The sequence below is a fragment of the Perognathus longimembris genome, chromosome 7 (genome assembly GCF_023159225.1).
Source record: "Perognathus longimembris pacificus isolate PPM17 chromosome 7, ASM2315922v1, whole genome shotgun sequence".
NCBI classification, from domain to species: Eukaryota; Metazoa; Chordata; class Mammalia; order Rodentia; family Heteromyidae; genus Perognathus; species Perognathus longimembris.
The window spans coordinates 34,312,722-34,335,502 of record NC_063167.1 but is presented as its reverse complement, the minus strand read 5'-3'; the positions used below and the strand labels follow the sequence as shown (position 1 = coordinate 34,335,502).

At 39.3% G+C, this 22,781-nt stretch overlaps 1 protein-coding gene across 10 annotated transcripts in view; it reads right to left on the bottom strand.

Moving 5' to 3' along the window:
- Positions 1–22,781, bottom strand: part of Osbpl9 (oxysterol binding protein like 9) — a 116,869-nt gene that overhangs the window by 14,445 nt on the left and 79,643 nt on the right. For 8 of the 10 annotated variants that reach the window (XM_048351294.1, XM_048351296.1, XM_048351298.1 and 5 more), the window contains 5 exons: positions 13,846–13,884; positions 7,515–7,605; positions 5,529–5,633; positions 3,320–3,479; positions 76–188 (listed from right to left, as the gene is read on the bottom strand). In XM_048351294.1, coding sequence (XP_048207251.1) covers positions 76–188; positions 3,320–3,479; positions 5,529–5,633; positions 7,515–7,605; positions 13,846–13,884 — 508 coding nt within the window. The remainder of the gene's footprint in view (positions 1–75; positions 189–3,319; positions 3,480–5,528; positions 5,634–7,514; positions 7,606–13,845; positions 13,885–22,781) is intronic. The other 2 variants (XM_048351295.1, XM_048351297.1) reach the window with 1 other exon arrangement.

Here is a 22,781-nt window from a genome sequence, read left to right as displayed (position 1 = left end):
CGTGTTTTAGATGGGTTTAAAGATTGTGCTGCTAAAGTATTTGTAAGAAAGAAAAGGTTCTTAAAGGCCCCTTACCAGCATCGCTTGTTCCATTGGACATGGAAGAATTCAGTGATTCTGTGGTATCTGGACGCTTTAGGCTATTGCCTGAGCTGCTGTGTGTTAAGACTGAGGCAGATCCTGAAGAACTTAAAAACAAACAAATAAAAATCACTAACAATTCATAGCAAGATAGTAAGGCAACCTATAAGTTGAATTAAAATCAATAAATATAGATGGGTAACACAATTAGTTGATTATATATATATATATATATACACATGTAAGATCGTTATTTTGTTTAGTTTTGAGCCATATGATGTGATTATAGATGAACATTTCTTTCTCTGTTTTCCCTCTTCCCTTCATTCTACCCCTCCTCTCCCTCCTTTCGACCAGTACTCGGGCTTGAACACAGAGTCTTATACTCTTGCTTGGTGTTCTTGCTCCTGCCTGGACTTATCTCTGCCACCTACATAGCTGGGATTACAAATGTACACGACTACACATGGCTTGTTGAGTTGATGAGATGAGTCTCATTATCTCATCTTTTTGCCCAGACTGACCTTAAACTGTGATCCAAGCTTTGCCTTCTATGAAGCTAGGATTAGGGGATGATTCATTGTGTTCAGCTAAGAAATCAGTGTACACACACACACACACACACTTTTTTTTTGCCAGTCCTGGGGCTTGAAATCAGGGCCTGAGCACTGTTCCTGGCTTCTTTTTGCTCAAGGCTAGCACTCTACCACTTGAGCCACAGTGCCACTTCTGGCCTTTTCTATATATGTGGTGCTGGGGAATGGAACCCAGGGCTTCATGTATATGAGGCAAGCACTCTTGCCACTAGGTCATATTCTCAGCCCTCTTTCTTTTTTAAATATTCACTATACCTTGTTTAAATCATTAGACTACTTACAACTCCCCAAAGAAACCAAACATCCCATGCCTTCAGGCCTTCTGAACAGATTCTTCTTGTATGGAAGTATTCCATTCAGCCATCCTTACCTCTCCATCCTTCTCTCATCAACAGTATACTTCAGGCATCCTCTCCCTCCTCTGTGAACCCTCTTTGGCTTTCTGTGCATATCCTTACCATATGCTATGGTCTGAATGCGAGTAGTCCCCAATTCCTATGTTGAAACTTAATCACCAATGTGTAGTATTAGGAGAGCCCTTGTATGGGATCAAGTCATGAGGCTGACATCTTTTTTTTTTTTTCTCAAATTTTTATTATCAAACTGATGTACAGAGAGGTTACAGTATCATACGTTGGGCATTGGATACATTTCTTGTACTGTTTGTTGCCTTGTCCCTCAAGAGGCTGACATCTTTATTCATGGAATTCTTGTCTTTATAAGGGACTCCAGAGAGTTCTTTCACCATGTGAGGACACAGCAATAGGGTACCATCCATCTACTTAACCAGAAAGCAACCAGACATATTTATCCCTCAACTAGACACCAACTCTGCCAGCCCTGATATTCACAACTGTGAGAACTGTATTTCTACTACCTAATTGTATTTCTACTACCCAGTTAAGCAGCAGTCCAAATGGACTGACAACAGGCCAGTACTACTGGTTTATACATACCTGTTAGTTCTCCACAACAGCCTAAGTTATTTGAGAGCAGAAACATGGTCTTTTTAACATCTGTATCATTTTTCTACATAGTATGATACCTGACTATATGATTATTTTATATGACTTAGAAAAATATCAGTCATTGCTAATTTGTTATGTTGATGCTGCTGTAGAAATGTCAAGATTTGCTCTAACATTATTAGTACTTTATCACTGCTGATGCTCTTTATGTCATTTAGAATAAGTCGAGGGCTGGGAATATGCCCTAGTGGCAAGAGTGCTTGCCTCCTACACATGAAGCTCTCGGTTCGATTCCCCAGCACCACATATATGGAAAACGGCCAGAAGGGGTGCTGTGGCTCAGGTGGCAGAGTGCTAGCCTTGAGCAAAAAGAAGCCAGGAATAGTGCTCAGGCTCTGAGTCCAAGGCCCAGGACTGGCAAAAAAAAAAAAGAATAAGTTGAGAGTAAAACATACTCATAGAACTGGGTTTGCTATTGAGCAAATGAAAAATAAGCCAGTCCTTCAACAGACTTATAAGGCAAGTCCATCACTAACAGCAATCTTTAAATCAAATAACATTAAAAAAAATCATGTCACTCTACATCACTGGTCATAAAAGAAATGCAAATCAAAACAACATTGAGATTCCATCTCACCCCAGTAAGAATGTCCTATATCAAGAAAACTAACAATAACAACTGTTGGAGGGGATGTGGCCAAAAGGGAACCCTACTCCATTGTTGGTGGGAATGTAAACTGGTTCAGCCACTCTGGCAAGCAGTATGGAGATTCCTCAGAAGGCTAAACACAGAACTCCCCTATGACCCAGCAGCCCCACTTTTGGGTATCTATCCAAAAGACCACAAACATAATCACACTAAAGCCACCAGCACAACAATGTTCATCACAGCACAATTTGTCATAGCTACAATCTGGAACCAACCCAGATGCCCCTCAGTAGAAGAATGGATCAGGAAAATGTGGTACATATACACAATGGAATTTTATGCCTCGATCAGAAATAATGACATTGTCCCATTTGTAAGGAAATGGAAGGACCTGGAAAAAGTTATACTAAGTGAAGTGAGCCAGACCCAAAGAAACATGGACTCTATGGTCTCCCTTATAGGGAATAATTAGCACAGGTTTAGGCAAGTCACAGCAGAGGATCACAGGAGCCCAATAGCTATACCCTTACGAACACATAAGATAATACTAAGTGAAATGAACTCCATGTTATGGAAACGATTGTTGTAACTACTTTCAACGTGCCATATGTAATTGTAGCCTCTGTTATTGATGATCTTCTGGTATCACCTTCCTGTGGTTGTACCTACACTTTCTCTGTATCTTATCTGAGTATATTGGAAACCGGGTATACTGGTATTAGAACTAGGAAATTGGAAGGGAATACCAAAATCGAGAGACACAGGGTAAAAAAAGACAAACAACTACAAAAGCAATACTTGCAAAACTGTCTGGAGTAAATGAACTGAACAACTCATGGGGGGGGGGGGGGAGAAGGGAAAGGGGGAGGGGAAGGGGGGAATGAGGGACGAGGTAACAACAGTGCAAGAAATGTATCCAATGCCTAATGTATGAAACTGTAACCTCTCTGTAATTCAGTCTGATAATAAAAAATATATATAAAAAAAAATATCCAAAAAAATCATAAGTCATTACTCATACGTACTCTATCAAACGCTTTGGGGATGAGCTACTTTGATGGAATTCATCAGCATCATAGAATTCATCTTCACTGCTAGAGTAAGAGAACTCTGGGACTGTATTTGGAGACAAGTTGACATGGCTTGGAGAAGTTAGACTGCTACTAGGTGGTGAATGCCCACTGCCTGCAAAGTTTAAAAGTTTTAATTAGAAAAAAAGTTGGTAATTAGGGAGATGAAGACAAAGCCTGCCTGTTTTCCTTCATTCCCTCCCTCCCTTTCTTTCTTCCTTTGCTTCTTTTTATGTCAGTCATGGGCTTGGACTCTGGGTCTGGATGCTGTCCCTGAGATCTTCAGCTCAAGGCCAGCACTCTACCACTTGAGCCACGGCACCACTTCCAGTTTTCTGGTAGTTAACTGGAGATAAGAGTCTCACAGACTTTCCTGCCCAGGCTGGCTTTGAACTGTGATCCTCAGATCTCAGCCTCCTGAGTAGCTAGGATTACTGCCGTTATTTTGGTTCTTTATATAATGAAATGTACATCTAACTAGTTTTAAGATTTGAGCAATAAATTTAATATCTAACATTGAGAGTATTCCTGTAAATCAGAGAAAGATAAAAAGACCATAATTATAAATAAAGTGAATACAAACTAAAATTAAGTGTTTATTTTTGCCTAATTGGCAAAAATGTAAAAATACATATGTGTCAAAGGTGCTCAACAAGGATATTACTGAACTATAGCTGTAAAAGGAAATATTGGAAACAATATTCCATCACTGGAAAAAGGTAACCACTGACCTAGGCAGCTGTAATAAGAATTCTGTAGATCTGTTATCAAATGAAACATTTACTATTACATGAAAAGAGCTACTCACAAAAAACACATAACTGCATTTAGGTTATAACAATAAAATTACACATTAGAGGTATATATATATATATACACACACATACATACATACATATGTATGTACAAAAATGATCGGGATGAACTTTTCAGCTTTTGTTCTATATGCTTTTCTATTTCATTACTTTATAATAAGAAAAGATGCATGTCTAAATTGAGAGGTTTGCTTTGGTGTTGATGTATGTTGATCCTAGAGCTTGAACTAAGGGAATGGACACTGTCTCTGTGTTTTCATGCTCAATGCTCTATCACTTCAGCCACAGCTCGAGTTCTGTCTTTTTTTTTTTTTTTTGGCCAGTCCTAGGCCGCGAACTCAGGGCCTGAGCACTGTCCCTGGCTTCTTTTTGCTCAAGGCTAGCACTCTACCACTTGAGCCACAGCACCACTTCTGGCCATTTTCTGTATATGTGGTGCTGAGGAATCGAACCCAGGGCCTCATATAAACGAGGCAAGCACTCTACCACTAGGCCATATTCCCAGCCCTCGAGTTCTGTCTTGTCTGGTAACGGAGTCTCAAAAACTTTTGTGCCTGAGCTGATTTTGAATTGCAATCCTCAGATCTAAGCCTCCTGAGAACTAGGATTATAGGTGTAAGCCACTGAAGCCTGGTAATTCATTTTTTTTAAACAATGCAATATGGATCCCCAAGTCATTCTTTTTTTTTTTTTTTCTTTTTTGCCAGTCCTGGGGCTTGAACTCAGGGCCTGAGCACTATCCCTGGCTTCTTTTTGCTCAAGGCTAGCACTCTACCAGTTGAGCCACTTCTGGCTTTTTCGGTTTATGTGGTGCTGAGGAATTGTACCCAGGGCTTCATGTGTACGAGGTGAGCCTTTACCACTAGGCCATATTCCCAGCCCCCCCCCCCAAGTCATTCTTTTTTTTTTTTTTTGGCCAGTCCTGGGGCTTGGACTCAGGGCCTGAGCACTGTCCCTGGCTTCTTTTTCGCTCAAGGCTAGTACTCTGCCACTTGAGCCACAGCGCCACTTCTGGTCATTTTCTGCATATGTGGTGCTGGGGAATTGAACCTAGGGCCTCATGTATATGAGACAAGCACTCTTGCCACTAGGCCATATCCCCAGCCCCCCCAAGTCATTCTTAAGGTACACACACAGAACACATCATAATATTCTACTGTTCTTAAATTACTAAAACTACTGGCTCATTCAGTTACCAACATCATGTATGGAACTATAATAATAAAATTAAGCTATTTCCATTAGAAATACATATCACAGTTCTTCAACCTTCTCCCCATGAGTAATCAAACACAAGCCTTAAATGCTAATGGAGAATTATGAGTACTAAAGGTTATACAAATCTGTACCTGTACTATTTGGTGTTGGAGTTTGATGATGTCCCAAAGTTGCTAATACAGGTCCAACAGGTAGGGAAGATGGACGCTGCTCTGACTTACACAACTGAGCAGGTTCTAGATTTGAATAGGTGAAATAAGTTATAGAAAGAGCCAAACTATATTCCATTGATTATAACTGTTTAGGATTCAAAATCATAAAGATCAGAAATGTCTATAACAATATTCAGTAAGTCAAGCTAAAGTTACCCCTTTAAGACTTCCTAGTTTCTTAAAATTCAATGAGCTAGATGTTGGTGGCTCATACCTATAATCCTACTTGGGAAGATCACAGTTCAAAGCCAACGTGGGCAGAAAAGTTCATGAGACCGCTTTTCTCAACCAAGAGCTGATAGTGGCACATGCCTATTACCCTAGCTATAACAGGAAGTATAAAGCAAGTAGCTCACAGGCCAGAAAGCAAGACCCTACCTCAAAAACACAAAGTGAAACTGTGCAAAAAAGGGCTGGTGGTATGGCTGAGCCTAGCAAGCATTCAATCTTCAGTTCAAGCCTCAATATCACCAAAACAAAACAAATACCTCCATGACACCATGATACAGAGCACTAAGATACCTGGTGGGATACTGTGAGATCAGCCATTTTGGCATCACTGTGCTCTGAAAAACCAACACTGATTCTAATGAGTTATTTCTGTTCCTCAAACTACATAAAATCTGAAAAAGGGTAAAGTACCTTCTCTTCAGAAGCCTAAGAGGTATCAAGCTCATTCTCTTAAAGAGTAAGAATTCATGAGAGGATTTCATATGGTAAGTATTTTAAGAAAAAGGACTGTCTTTTTCATAGTACAATTTCTAAGCTTGCTATCATTACTCAGAACACAAAGTTTGGATGCAGCAAAAAGGCAAAAGGAACTAGTGTGGCTTCAGACTGTTGATTTTTCAAAAATATTGCTCGATACTTAAAAACACATCTGATCACTACTCATACTTTTCATTTTTCCTTTTCTCATCCTAAAATCCACTGGGAATATAAAGTATTTATAATGTTCAGAATTATATTCTTGTTTTGGTTTTTTTTTTTTTTTTGCCAGTCCTGGGGCTTGGACTCAGGGCCTGAGCACTGTCCCTGGCTTCCTTTTGCTCAAGGCTAGCACTCTGCCACTTGAGCCACAGCGCCACTTCTGGCCGTTTTCTGTATATGTGGTGCTGGGGAATTGAACCCAGGGCCTCATGTATATGATGCAAGCACTCTTGCCACTAGGCCATATCCCCAGCTCCCCAGAATTATATTCTTGGATGATCTTTAGCCAGATTAAGGTATACTAAGTTTTTCTGATGGCTATGAATTCTAAGTGATACGCACTACCTTTACTAACAAATCATCTCTCTTCCATCATACTTTAAAAGTTTCAATAACAAAATACTACTCAAATATTTTTTGTTTTCGGTTATGGGGCTTGAACTCAGGACCTAGCTGTTGTCCCTGAGCTTCTTTGCTCAGAACTAACTAGTGCTCTACTGGAGCCACAGCACCGCTTCCAGTTTTCTGGTGGTTAATTGGAGATAAGAGTCTCATGGCCTTTCTTTGCTCCAGCTGGCTTCCAACTGTGATCCTCAGACCTCAGCCTCCCGAGTAGGATTACAGGCATGAGCCATCAGTGCCTGGCTACGCAAATATTTTGTGATCATTTTATTTATTTATTTATTTTTTATTTTTGGCCAGTCCTGGGCCTTGGACTCAGGGCCTGAGCACTGTCCCTGGCTTCCTTTTGCTCAAGGCTAGCACTCTGCCACTTGAGCCACAGTGCCACTTCTGGCCGTTTTCTGTATATGTGGTGCTGGGGAATCGAACCCAGGGCCTCATGTATACGAGGCAAGCTCTCTTGCCACTAGGCCATATCCCCAGCCCCTGTGATCATTTTATTATTTCTCAAACACACAAGATGCTAAGAATAGTATGATGAGCACAGAAATTAAAAATTTCCAACTACTGTACCTGGAGGTAACACTGTCTGGGAAGGCATTGTGCTGATCACAGGTTCCAAGGGACTAGGTTGGTATATTGCATCTACAGGATTAATAGTACTCTGAGATAAAGAAACATATCATAGTTATTTTTAATTAAATGTTCTAACCCACCCCAAATGAATGAAATACCCACATTGTGACAGCAAAATCCTGAAGATAGCTACACAGATAAGTTTGTCAAAATGCAAAAGAGGAAATAAAACACTTTTTTCTATATATGATACAGTTTCTTCTAACAAAGCATAGTTTACAAGGAAAATGAATGAACCACTATTATACAAAGTTAAAAGCTAAATGGAAAAGCTTAGGAGTTATAAGATGGTACAGTGAAATTTCATTAAGCCAAAACAATAATCCCTCACTCAATTTAATTCAGTGCTTCAAAAACTCTTAATTTACCACAAGTACTGCTTTGGAGTAAATAAACATATCTATCACAAGCTAATGAATCTGTACCATGAAGACATCTGCATTTCAGCTTATTGCTGTATAGATAGATGTATGGGTGTTAACTGAAGGTAAAGCTGGGACTCTTACAGGGTATGGGAAAGCCTTTTTGAGAATTTAGGAAGATAAAATATGTAGGGCTGGGAATATGGCCTAGTGATAGAGTGCTTGCCTTGTGTACATGAAGCCGTGGGTTTGATTCCTCAGCACCACATATATAGAAAAGGCCAGAAGAGGCGCTGTAGCTCAAGTGGTAGAGTGCCTTGAGCAAAAAGAAGCCAGGGATAGTGCTCAGGCCCTGAATTCAAGCCTCAAGATTGGAAGAAAAAAAAAAGCAAAAAAAAAATTATTTAAACATGTAGTAGAGACAATGTTAGGAGGAAAAAGTCTAGGTTTCTAGGATTTGAAGGCAAAAAATTATTTGAAATAATTTCTCCTTTCCTTCCTTTCTTTTTCTTTCCTCCCTTATTCCCTACCTCCCTCCTCTGTGATGGTAATGGGGCTTGAACTCATGTACTCAAGGCTGGCTGGCATTCTACCACTTGAGCCACATCTCCACTCTCTGAAAGCATTTTAAAAACAAGAGCTACTTACTGATTCTATTTTTATTTTTTGAATGATTTTATAGGTGAATTTTAATCTATTTATGTTGAGACAATGTCTTTGCTATGGAGTGCACAGTGACCTAGAACTCAGTATGTAGCCCAAGGTAGCCTTGAACTCACAATTCTCCTGTCTCAGCATCTCATAGCTGGGTGCCCACTGCACACACACCAAAAAAAGTATACCACCAATGCCCAGCTGGAGAATTTGGAATCTTATTTTTCCTGTTGAATGAGTTTTTTTTTTTTTTTAAAGCATCTGTAAGAACTTTAAAACACCTACCGGTAACCAGCAGCTAATGCCTATAATCTTGGCTACTGAGAAGGCTGAGGTCTGAATATCTCAATTTGGCAGCCCTGGCAGGGAAGTCTGTGAGACTTTTATCTCCAATTAAGCACCAAAAAGCAAAAAATGGTAGAGCTCCAGTGCAAAGGCTAAAGGGTAGTGCCTAGGTCCAGACTTCAAGCTCTAATATTGGCACAAAACAGTAATGAAGTCCCTTAAAAAACAAACAAAATAAACCCAAAAGCAACACCTAATAGTGTAAAGGGAGTGGGCTGGGGATATAGCCTAGTGGCAAGAGTGCCTGCCTCGGATACACGAGGCCCTAGGTTCGATTCCCCAGCACCACATATACAGAAAACGGCCAGAAGCGGCGCTGTGGCTCAAGTGGCAGAGTGCTAGCCTTGAGCGGGAAGAAGCCAGGGACAGTGCTCAGGCCCTGAGTCCAAGGCCCAGGACTGGCCAAAAAAAAAAAAAAATAGTGTAAAGGGAGATAACAGTAAAGTAAGTGTGTCATTCTCATTTAATTCCTAAATTAAAACCCAGCTCTCCACATAAACATTAAAAAAATCATCCTTGATTTGAATACAGTAATTCTTGTCCATAGTCCATTTAACATAAATATTCTAACTAAAAAGCAAAGGACACTAGAAATTATGCCTTATATAAAACTATAGCTGATAATCAGAAACCTAAGTGAAGTGAGGAACGTTAAAAAGCACTGAGAAAAGCACAGACTTGGAATCTGATTTATGTATTTATCTTTTTGTTGGTCCTGAGGCTTGAACACAGGGGCCTGGATGCTTAGAGACAGAGCCACCTCCACTTTTCTGGTGGTTAATGAGAAATAAAGAGTCTCAGACTTTCCTGTACAGGCTGGCTCGGAACCAGAATCCTCAGATCTCAGCTTCCTGAGTAGCTAGGATTACAGGAACGAGCCACTGGCACCTGGCTATGAATTTATTTTTAAATTTTATTTAGTGTGCTCTGTGTGTGTGTGTGTGTGTGTGTGTGTGTGTGTGTGTGTGTGTGTACACACACGTACTTGTCAGTACTAGGGCTTGAACTTAAGGCTTGGGTCCTGTCCTTTAGCTTTTCCCACTCAAGGCTGGCATTCTACCACTTGAACCACAACTTACTTCTTTGGGAGTGGTGGTGAACTAGAAATAAGAATCTCAGTAACTTCCCTACTAGGGACTGGCTTCAAACTGTGATCTTCAGATATCAGTCCCCTAAATCATTAGGATTACAGGCATAAACCATAGGTCCCTAGTAGACTTGGAATTCTTAGAATTTTCAAGTCTATCCGGATAGACTTTTTCCTATCTGTGAAATGAAGTAAGAGGATTATATGGTCTTCCAAAGGCTTTTTTGTTATTCTTTTATGATTCTATTTTCAGATTTAGACCAAGTCAAATAACTGAGCAAATTTTTTCAACAAACATGGAGAAGTTTTGTTGTGTTTGGAGGTACTGGGGGTGCACCAACACAGGCCTTCAGCTTGCTAGGCAGGCAGGCAGGCAGGCAGGCACTCTACCACTTGAGCCACATCTCCAGCCTTATTTTGCTTTGGTTATTTTTCTGATAAGAATCTTGTACTTTTAAAACAGTCCTTGTACCACAATTCTCCTACCCATACTTTACATTAAAAAAGTTGGGATAACACATGTGTGTCACCACGTGGGTTCAGTTCTGAAATTCCTTGCCACACAATGCTTTTCCTTTTTAGGATACCAAATCCTTAACATAGGCAGAATCCCACCACTAATATTTTGGTCAATAGGAATGAGAACATATCACCTCCTATTCTTTCCATTAAAGAGACTAGGAAATAATTTGGAATCAGGAACTACACTCTTGTCTTTTGGATATTATCTTTCCTTTTCCACATAAAATGTTCTAATTATTAGGCTTATCAAAGACACTACTTTTTTTGGGGGGGGGTCAGGACTTGAATTTAGGGCTTTGTGCTCACCTAGCTTGATTGCTCTCTAGCTGGCACTCTACCTTTTGATCCAGGCCTGTAGCCTTTTTTCTTTTGTTTTGCTTGCACTAGTTATTTTATTTTATTTATGTTTTGTTTTTTGCCAGTCCTGGGGCTTGAACTCAGGGCCTGAGCACTGTCCCTGGCTTCTTTTTGCTCAAGGCTAGCACTCTGCCACTTGAGCCACAGCGCCACTTCTGGCTTTTTCTATATTTGTGGTGCTGAGGAATCGAACCCAGGGCTTCATGTACACGAGGCGAGTACTCTACCACTGGGCCCTATTCCCAGCCCCTAAAATGGGATCATTTTGGCTAAATAATCAAACTGAATCTCTTAGGAAAGCAAACCATTTTTTGACAATCACAGGAAATTCCAGCCTACCTGAGTCTGTTTTAACTCAGATTACAAGAAAAGTGACCTAGTGTTCTTTTCTTGCCCACAGTTTGGTTTCCATGTTCCCACTGTGTTCTGTTACTGCCAGACAGAGCTCATCCACAATCCACAAATCATAAACAAAAGCTAATTAGATCTGTAAGTTGGCTGTGATTTAAACTTTTGACAGCATGTATATTTAAAAACATACAACTTTACTGAAAAAAGAACTATTCTATGTGTCCACACAGCACTCATCTTCTGGCTACAATATGTAAAATTACATTGTACATCTTGCTTTTAAAAAATGAATTTTCAGAGTTAGATATGTGTTAACAAATAATCTTCAGCCATAATCTGTTGGGATATTAATGTAAAACAATACATCATACATATTTAAATATATATAGATAATATTTATTGGATATGTATTCACGCAATACCTTATAAGAACTTTTAGAAGTGAAACCCTTCAGCTTTCTTTATAGAGGTTGGAAACTAAAACTCAAGAAAAATTAAATAACTTGCAGAAGGTCACAGATAATGAGTGGCAAGATAAGTATGAAAGGCCAAGCAGTCTAGTTCTATGGCCTAGTTCCTTTCTTGAAAACAGACACTGAAAGAAAATGCTACAGTTCCCAAGAAAATGGTTCTAATACATTTGGTTTCTACCAATTTTGATTTTCTATGAATACAAAATCTCTTAAATGATCTTAACCATAGGTAATTAGACATTTCTTGGTATGCTTTATAAAATACAGACTACTTCTTAATACATAATTAATTTGGCTTTGAAGGATAAAAGATGAAAATGACTGCCAAAATCAATGTTCTCAGGAATGATCTTTGAGTATAATGTGCCAGAAAAGTCAGTTCCCATGAGGCAAAAAGTGTTTGATGATATCTCTGGAACAGACTTATTGCAGTATATTGCATTTATGTAATGCAGTTATATTATCAGGATTTGCAAATTGAACAGAGAAATAGACATTCTGACATACTACATTCATATTTCAATTTTTTTTTCCTTTTCTTGTGTGTTTTGGGTGGTAGTGGGGCTTGAACTCAAGACCTCATGCTTGCTAGGCAGGTGATCTACTATTTGGACCATTACCCTAGGCTTCTTTTTGTTTTGTTTTTTGCCAGTTCTGAGGCTTGAACTCAGGATCTAAGCACTGTCCCTGAGCTGCTTTTGCTCAAGGCTAGCACTCTACCACTTGAGCCACAATGCCACTTCTGGCTTTTTCTGTATATGTGGTACTGAGGAAATGAACCCAGGGCTTCATATATACGAGGAAGCCGGGGCTGGGAATATGGCCCATCACCTCGTATATATGAAGCTCTGGGTTCAATTCCTCAGCACCACATATACAGAAAAAAGCAGAAGTGGCACTGTGACTCAAGTGGTAGAGTGCTAGCCTTGAGCAAAAAGAAGCCAGGGACAGTGCTCAGGCCTTGAGTTCAAGCCCCAGGACTGGCAAAAAACAAACAAACAAACAAACAGAAATATGAAAACTGGCTTTCTTAGACCAAATAGAAAGAAAATATGCTCATCCTTTCCAAGAATAATCATAAACTAGACTTAAGGATTTATAAAGTGTTGTTTCCAGATCTCAGATAAGCCAGCACTTGTAGAGTATCTGATAAAAAAACAGAGACTGCTTCCTACTTCAAAAATATTGCCACAAGGGGCTGGGAGTATGGTCTAGTGGCAAGAGTGCTTGCCTCGTATACATTAAGCCCTAGGTTTGATTCCTCAGCACCACATATATAGAAAATGGCCAGAAGTGGTGCTGTGGCTCAGGTGGCAGAGTGATAGCCTTGAGCAAAAAGAAGCCAGGGACAGTTCTCAGGCCCTGAGTCCAAGCCCCAGGACTGGCAAACAAAAATAAAAAAACAAGAAAATATATACACACACACGAGAAGTCACTCAATTAACATAAAACTAGAGTAGCTCAACCTATAATTCTTCAGACTTTTGCTGCCCACTGGAAAATATTAGCTATACAATTTTCTTCTTTAATTTCCTTCTTTATTTTTAAAGGGGAAGTTAAATATAAAGGAAGAGCAAAAAGCCAAAGAAGAACCAGAAAAAGGCTTGAAGTGAAAAAATTCATGCTGTAACATGTTTCAACAAGAATGTTATAATACAGTAATAATGAGGGTTAAAACAAAACCTAAAATCTAAAAGCAAAAAAAATGAACCTATAAACACATTTAATATAGGTTAAGATTTGTTTCACTATTGCACCCTCTGCTTTCATCTGAGAAAAAGAGAAATTTAACAAGAAATGCAGCATGGTGAGTTATGCCTTATTTAACTGTAAAAGCCAAGTTTTCATATCATGATTAACCCTTCAAGTTAACAACATGCAAAGTGACCCAATCAGAACCAATACTTAGAAAAAAATTTAAGATTGACATTTCCCCTCCAAATGATTGAAAGAAACTTTAGGAGTTCAAGGAAAATTGCAAGAGTTAACAACAAAAGCAGTGAGAGAAAAAGAACATTTGCGTTGAAAAATGAGTAGAAATTCAGGCCTCTCCTGACATGACTGGTTATAATGCTCTGCAGAAGTAAAGGAAAAGAAAAAGATTAGATTAAACTTACTATAATTCCATCTGCGTGTTGCTCCGCATTACTCTGGTCCTTAAGGAAAAATGTTAAAAATATTAACTTCATTCTTACATTTAAGTAACACCTTGTGTACTTCTCCTACTAGGATAGCTTGTTCCCCTAAGAAATAATGTCAAAACACATTTTCTCTGCTTCCACTGAGATTTTCACCCTATTTGCTCACTCCCTAGTCAAACACAATTCTATCATGGCTACACAACAATCAATACCAATGTAAGACAATTATTTTTCTATTCAGGTTCAGTGAGGAAATATTCTATTAAACCGTAATCACATTAGTACCAAGAATTAAATGCAGATATACTAGTTTAGGATAAAGACCTCAATGTTGTCTTTGGCTTCACTGCCTTTGTTTTTTTTTTTGGCCAGTCCTGGGGACTGGACTCAGGGCCTGAGCACTGTCCCTGGCTTCTTCTTGCTCAAGGCTAGCACTCTGCCACTTGAGCCACAGCGCCCCTTCTGGCCATTTCCTGAATATGTGGTGCTGGGGAATCGAACCCAGGGCCTCATGTATATGAGGCAGGCACTCTTGCCACTAGGCCATATCCCCAGCCCCTACTGCCTTTGTTTTTGAGACTGGGTTTTATTATATAGCCCAAGATAGCCTGGAATTCAGTATGTAGCACAGGATGACTAGGACTCAAAATTTTCCTGCCTCAAGTTCCTGAGTAGAAGGATCCCAAATGTATGCCATCATTTCCAAGTTTAACTTTATTCCTACCCCTCACAATTCCCAAAGTCTTACTGTACTTTAAAGATATGACTATGCTGGAGACGCTCAGGAGTAGAATTCTTGCCTAGCAAGCACAAAGCCCTGAGTTCTAACTCCAGTGCTAAAACAAAAACAAACACTAGAATAAAAATGTGAAAAGTAGCTGAGCTCTACTGGCTCATGCCTGTAATCCTAGCTACTCAGGAGACTGAGATCTGAAGATAATGATCTGTGAGACTTTTATCTCCAAATTAAGCACCAAAAAGCCAGAAGTAGAGCTGTGACTCAAGTGGTAGAGTGCTAGCCTTGAGCACAAAAGTTCAGGATCAAGCCCCAAGATTGGTGTGCATGTGCACGTGCACGTATACACCCCCACACGCATGTTAAAATATAATAACAATATGCCCTAAAAATCCCAGGATGGACACAATTCCACACAGTGACTACTTGGCTTTAGAATTATACTAACACTTCCCTAAAGAGACATTCTGATTTTTATTTCAGTAAATATAATTGCTGTATCTGTAAAATGATGATAAACAGTGAATATCTATTACATGGCAGATAGACATACTTATTTCACCAATACCTTCATGATGTAGGTATCATTATTATTCTTATTGGATACATGAGGAAACTGAGACCAAGGAAGTACTATTCCAGTACAGGCAGTCTCATTCCAGAATTCGTGTTCTGAATTAATATGCTATTCTGTCATGTTCTGCCTCCCCAAGAATGCGCCTGAAGAGTGAAGAGGAAAGTGGTGGAAAGTTGTTGCATGCATGTTTGTGTGCGTGCGTGTGCTCACGCACGCACACACACACACCTTTTGGTGCTGGTAGTGAAGCTTGAACTCAGTGCCTTACTCTCTAGCATGGCTTTTCCACTCAAGGATGATGTTATTCTCACACACTCACTCTTATAAATGTACAGTGAAGGAATGGAAGAGTACATCTTGTATATTCTGGACTTTGATCTTCCTCCTTCCCATCCCCCGTAAGACAAACAGGGTGTGCGACCAATATGAGCAAGTATGTGATGAATGAAATGTTCTTCGGAACTGTCTCATCCTCAGGGATGGTAAGGAGTATTTCTTAGTGAACACCACAGAGGGACTAACGCAAGAGAATTCTCAGAAAGAAGAAAAATCCTTCAAAATAAGGCTAAGATTATAGAGCATGATTCATGTATATCCAGGAATATATTGTTCCAAGGAGACGCTCACTGAGAAAAAAATCAGGAATGCTCCAGATGAAAGAGTTCAGTACTCTAAAAGCACTCAAATCTGCTTATACTGTATATACAGCAGTCCAAGCATCCATAAATTGGAGTCACATGGAGTAACCTACATTTATTGTCACAAATTACTATTGTACACATTAATACTGCTCCATTCAAAACTAGATCTTACTTCATACTTTCTACCTTGAATACTACAGATACTTGATTCATGTTTCCCATAAAACCAGCTCAACTTCTGCTAAGGACATGCTACCTTTCAACAAATCTAAAAGTTTCATTTTATGACATAAAGTAAGTAGACTATATGCTCTTTTGGAGGCTGGGAGGATAAAAGTAACTTTTTTTGGTAAAAGAACAACTTTTCAAAAAGCAGGAAATATAAATATAGGGAGGTCTTTACATATCCATGACAGCAACTACATTTTAACATCTGTAAGGAACCATTTGGACATGTATAATGTCATTCTAGGCCATATAAAATTATCAATACAAGCAGATCAGCTGCCAGGAAGCAAGAAATATTATGTATCTATCTTGTCATGCACCAAAAAATTTCACAGCTTTCATGCAACCCTCAGGCTGGGCGTTCCCTCACTCAAGTCATTTCCCCTTCTGGGTTAACTATATGTTCTAATTATAGACATAGTTAAAAAGGAATCACTGAAAATTACACAGTGAGAAAAATTCAAAGTTTTTGGCACAGATAGAAATATAAATTGACTTTTAGTTTTTGCCTTCTAGTTTTTGGCACAGATAAATTGTAAACTGACTTTTAGTTTTTGCCTTCTAATTTCTAACCATTATTTTCGCCCACTTTCTTAGAAATATTAACAGCATGTCTGTCTGTGTCTGTCTGTCTGTATGTATCTATCTATATGGTACATCAAATTTTCTCAAAACTGTCAAAATAAGACTTGACTGTTGAATGGAGGGGGGCTTTGGTGATTGTCTCTACCAGCAAGTATAGCAATAGTGAAATACAATTTCTGAAATGTAACAAACTTTTACCTTGCTTTCTCAGAACCTTACTGCACTAGGAGATAACCCACACATCCATGAAGAAAATTCTGTGAAGGAGAACTGAATCCCTCCAGCAACCAACTTCCAAGCTATATAAGAAAGCCACCCTGGGGGCTGGGAATATGGCCTAGTGATAAAGTGCTCGTCCCGTATACATGAAGCCCTGGGTTCGATTCCTCAGCACCACATACATTGAAAAAGCCAGAAGTGTGAGCAAAAAGAAGCCAGGGACAGTGCTCAGACCCTTAGTTCAAGCCCCAGGACTGGCAAAAAGAAAGAAAGAAAGCCACCCTGAAAGTGGGTTCTAGCTGTCAAGCCACCAGAAAAAATGGCTGCATGAAACAGAGACAAGCCATAAGTCCTGCCCAAATTACAGATCTGTGAGAAAAATAAATGACTGTACTATCTTAAGACACTCAACTTTAATTCAGTTTGTTATACTTCAATAGGTTACTGATATAGTACAGTACATTAACTAAGAAAATATAATTTCTATTTCTGGTGTAATTTAAAATACAATTTGACACATAATAAATTTGGGTATAATAAACTTGACAATTTTTCCCCAAAATGTTTTCAACTATAAGTATATTTATAGGACATTATAAATAGAGCTAATTATTTTTGTTACTGTCGTGTGTGTGTGTGTGTGTGTGTGTGTGTGTGTGTGTCAGTCCTGGGGCTTGAACTCAGGGCCTGGGTGCTCTCCCTGAGCTTTTCTACTCAAGGCTGGTGCTCTACCATTTGAACCACAGCTTTTAGATGGTTAACTGTAGATAAGAGTCTCACACTTTCCTGATCTAGCTGGCTTCAAACCTGGACCTTCAGAGCTTAGCTTCCTTAGTAGCTAGGATTACACGTGTGAGTCACCAATGCCTTGTTTATGGATTTTTTTTTAAAAGACAGCATCAAGTCTAAATGAACCCAGGGTAATAAATGCTTAAAATTATTCATTCTCATCATAAACCCTAAAGATTCTGTACTATTATCATATGTAGCTCATATTCATTAATTCCTTCTCTTCTACTCTGTGTGTGTGTGTGTGTGTGTGTGTGTGTGTGTGTGTGTGTGTGTGTGTGTGTGTGTGTGTGTGTGTGTGTGTCTTATTTTTGTCTTGGAAGAAAGCAACAGGATGCCTTCTATCAGGATTAGCCAAAGCAAAATTTCAAGTTTTACCAAAGTCAAGATTTCACTGAATTCAATATAACTTATATTAATGAAAGAAAGCAATTTTAGACTTTACACATAGATATTTGGTTATAAGTCCTTCATTTCTATATTCAACAGCTATTCTCTTCTTCAGCATGAAAATACATCTAGAAGTATGGCAGTCAACAAAAACAAAAGCAACATAAAATTTGGGAAGATTTTTTTGTTTCTTACCACAATTATAAACTCTAGTGTTTTAAAATAAGCCCACCAGTAAAAAGGACTAAACGCATCCTCCCTCTCTATGGAGGGAAAGCTCTCATAATTACATGCTCATGCAAGTTCAAATTTATTTGACAAAAAAGTCCATTTTCTAATTCAAGTTTCACAAGATTTAACAAATGGGTCTGGAATGACTAAACATCTACATGCAAGGAAAGAAAACAAACAAATAACCAGATGTGTGCATCCTATAATCCCAGCATTTTGGAGGCACATTACATGTTTCAGGCCCATCTGGGCCACATACAGAGTTTCAGAGCAGCTACAGTTTACATATGAAAGTCTGTCTCATGAAGGAGGAGCTTAAGAGTTGGGAAAGAAAGAAAGCTAAACAAACAATAAACTTGGACTGCTAACATACAAAAGTTAATTGTAGTAAATTACAGACTAAATGTAAGAGCTAAACTTACAAGACAAAAGCCAAATCGGTGTGATCTTAAATTAGGGAATGACTTTTAGGATGTGTCAAAAAAAAACCCAAATCAAAAATTGACCTCTCAGTGGAATACAATAGCTCAAAAGCTATGTATGTACGTTCATATAAGACTACTGTCGACATATTGTCTAATATCAACATTACATTTAAAGCCCTAGGCGAATTTTCTTGGGCTTGGCCACGTGGCTACTGTATATGTTCTTGATACACTGTATATTGTATATATGTCTACCTGACCTAGAGAAGGGAAAGAAAAACAGGGCGTAAGATATCACAAGAAATGTACACACTGCCCTACTATGTAACTGTACCCTTTTTGCACAACACCTTGTGAAAAAAATTTGTGTTCAATTAATAAATAAATTAAATTTAAAAAAAAAAAACACCCAAAAACCCAGAAGCAATAAAAGATGACAAATCAGACCTCATGAAAATTAAAAAAGTTTGCTTCAAAGGATACTACTAAGAAAGTAAAGCCGGGCTGGGGATATAGCCTAGTGGCAAGAGTGCCTGCCTCGGATACACGGGGCCCTAGGTTCGATTCCCCAGCACCACATATACAGAAAACGGCCAGAAGCGGCGCTGTGGCTCAAGTGGCAGAGTGCTAGCCTTGAGCGGGAAGAAGCCAGGGACAGTGCTCAGGCCCTGAGTCCAAGGCCCAGGACTGGCAAAAAAAAAAAAAAAAAAGAAAGTAAAGCTAAGTGCAGGTGGCTTGTAAACCCAAAAACTCAAGAAAATGAGATCTGAGGTTCAAAGCTTGAAGCCAGCCTGGGCAGGAAAATCTGTTAGATTCTTACCTCAAACTAACCACCACAAAGTGGAAGTAAAGCTTGAAAGTGGTAGAACGTAGCCTTGAACACAAAAACTCAAGGAAAACGTTCAGCCCCTGAGTTCAAGCAGGGTGTACACACCCCAAAGGCAGGAAGGAAAGAAGGAACAAGGGAAGGTAGAAAAGAGGCTGAGAATGGTGGTGCATGCCTGTAATCCTAGCTACTCAGAAGTCAGACATTAGGAGGATAGCAGTTTAAAGATAAAAAGTTAGGGGCTGGGGATATGGCCTAGTGGCAAGTGTGCTTGCCTCATGAAGCCCTGGGTTCAATTCCCCAGCACCACATATACAGAAAATGGCCAGAAGTGGCGCTGTGGCTCAAGTGGCAGAGTGCTACCCTATAGTGCTCAGGCCCTGAGTCAAAGGCCCAGGACTGGCAAAAAAAAAAAAAAAAAAAAAAAAAAAAAAAGATAAAAAGTTAGCAACACCCCCATCTTAACAAACAAGCTGGCATGTGGTGCATGCCTGTAATCTCAGGTATGAAGGAGAAGTAGGAGGATCAAAGTCTGAAGTTAAATGAGCAATAGTTTGAGACTACCTGAAAAGTAACTAAAACATGCTGGGGGCATGACTTAAGTGGTAGAGCGCCCAGCCCTAAATTCAAATTCTAGTATTCCACCAAAAAATAAAAAGAAAAGAAAAAGAGTGGAAAGGCCTGGAGAAAGGTATTAACAATTATATATCTTCTAGGACTTATTGTGCAGCCACAATATCAAATTAGCTAACTTCTAGTATTCTACTTTGGGGTCATAAAAAGCATTATTTCAGGCTGGGAATATGGTCCAGTGGTAAAATGCTCGCCTCATGTACATGAATCTCTGGGTTCGATTCCTCAGCACCACATATACAGAAAAAGCCAGAAGTGACGCTGTGGCTCAAGTGGTAGAGTGCTAGCCTTGAACAAAAAGAAGCCAAGGACAGTGCTCAGGCCCTGAGTTCAAGCCCCAGGACTTGCAAAAAACAAAAAAAAAAAAAAGAAAAAGAAAAAGCATTATTTCCTACAAAGGAGCTAATTTTATTAATCTGTCAGTAAGTCCTCCAAAGGATTAACAATTTATATTTCCATCTATACTACATGGAAGTTCTTCCTTTTTATCAACATGTGATGTCACTTTAAAATTCATATCCTTGCAATTTTAATTTTTTTTTTTTTTTTTGCCAGTCCTGGGTTTGGATTCAGGGCCTGAGCACTGTCCCTGGCTTGTTTTTGCTCAAGGCTAGCACTCTGCCACTTGAGCCACAGTGCCACTTCTGGCCATTTTCTGTATATGTGGTGCTGGGGAACTGAACCTAGGACCTCCTGTATACGAGGCGAGCATTCTTGCCACTAGGCCATATCCCCAGCCCTGCAAATTTTAAATTTAATAAATAGTTATATAGGGCTTATTATATGCCTGGTACTAAAGGCATTACAAATAGTAATTTACATCTCACAACATCTCAATAAAAGACAGGCACTATTATTATCCTTAGTTATATAGAATATAAAAGGATAGAGGACAAACAAACTTGCTCAAATGTGAATTCAATCCAAGTCTGGGGCTGGAAGTATGGATCAAGGGGTAGAATGCTTGTTTGCCTAGAAAGTGCAAGGCCCTGCCTTAAATCATCAATACTGAAAACACAAATAAATGAACCAAAACACAAACAAACAAACAAAAAACCCCAAACAACAATAAAGAAAACCAGACCTTTAATCTTGACTACTCAGAAAGCTGAGATCCAGAGAACTGCAGTTGGAAGCCAACCCAGGCAGAAAGCTTGCAAGACTCTATCTCCAAAATAACCAGCAAATAAAGCAAAGCTGGAGGTATGACAAGTGGTAAGAGTACCAGCTGAACAAACAAGCAGAGCAATCATAAGGTCCTGAGTTTAAATACAGATACAACAAAAAGAAACTCTGGTTCCAGAACACATGTTATTTCAGATTATGAAATGTTGCCTCCCTCCCTCCCCTCACTCCTATCCTCTTTTGGTGGAAGTGAGGTTTGATCTAGTGCTCTACCACTTGAGCCATGTCTCCAGCTCTGCCTCTATTACTTTAAAAAACTATGGTTACCACAGATTAGCTAATTGAATGAACTGGCAAAAAAAAGATTAATTTGTAAGGATGATCACCATAGCTAAATTTAAAAGACAGTGAAACTCTTAAGCAATACAACCATCAGAAGTTATGCTTATCAGGTACCTACTATGTGGGAGATAGCTGATGCAGGTGCTGAGGACACAGTAGTGTTATGAAATGAATTTTTTTGTGTTCCCACAAATTCTTATGCTAAGGTTTTAACTATCAAAGTGGCTATATTTGGGCATAAGAATGGCAAGGAAATAATTAAAATTAGAGGAGGAAATAAGGTAGGGGTTCTGGTTCAATAGGATTCGTGTCTTTAGAAAAAGGAACACCAGAGGGCTGGGAATATGGCCTAATGGCAAGAGTGCTTGCATCGTATACATGGAGCCCTGGGTTCAATTTGCCAGCACCATATATATAGAAAACGGCCAGAAGTGGTGCTGTGGCTCAAGAGGCAGAGTGCTAGCCTGGAGAAAAAGAAGCCAGGGACAGTGCTCAGGCCCTAAGTCCAAGGCCCAGGACTGGCCCCCCCAAAAAAAAAAAAGGAACACCAGAGAATTTGCTTATTTACACACACACATACACACACAGAGACGGGGGAGGGGGGTCAGGAAAGAACCTCTCACTTGAAACTGAAAAGGCCAGTACTCTGAACAGATTTTCACCCTCTAAAATTATGTTGGTTAAGACATCCAGTCTATGGCATTTTGTTTCAGTATCTGAGCATTCCAATGTAAGCAGTAAAATTAAGTCTTCATGGAGACCAGCCTCTTACACAAACAATATGGAAATAAAGGCATCTTAAAATTTGGCTAGTAATTGGGCTGGGGATATGGCCTAGTGGCAAGAGTGCCTGCCTCGTATACATGAGGCCCTGGGTTCGATTCCTCAGCACCACATATACAGAAAATGGCCAGAAATGGCACTGTGGCTCAAGTGGCAGAGTGCTAGCCTTGAGCAAAAAGAAGCCAGGGACAGTGCTCAGGCCCTGAGTCCAGGTCCCAGGACTGGCCAAAAAAAAAAAAAAAAAAAAAAAAATTGGCTAGTAATTGATATAAGGCCATGAAGTAAAAGAAACTACTGTGAATTTTCTTTATTTATTTAAATGAGTAGTTAGAAATGTCTTTCCCTGGACTTTTTATTTATTTACTTTTTGGTATGAGTACCA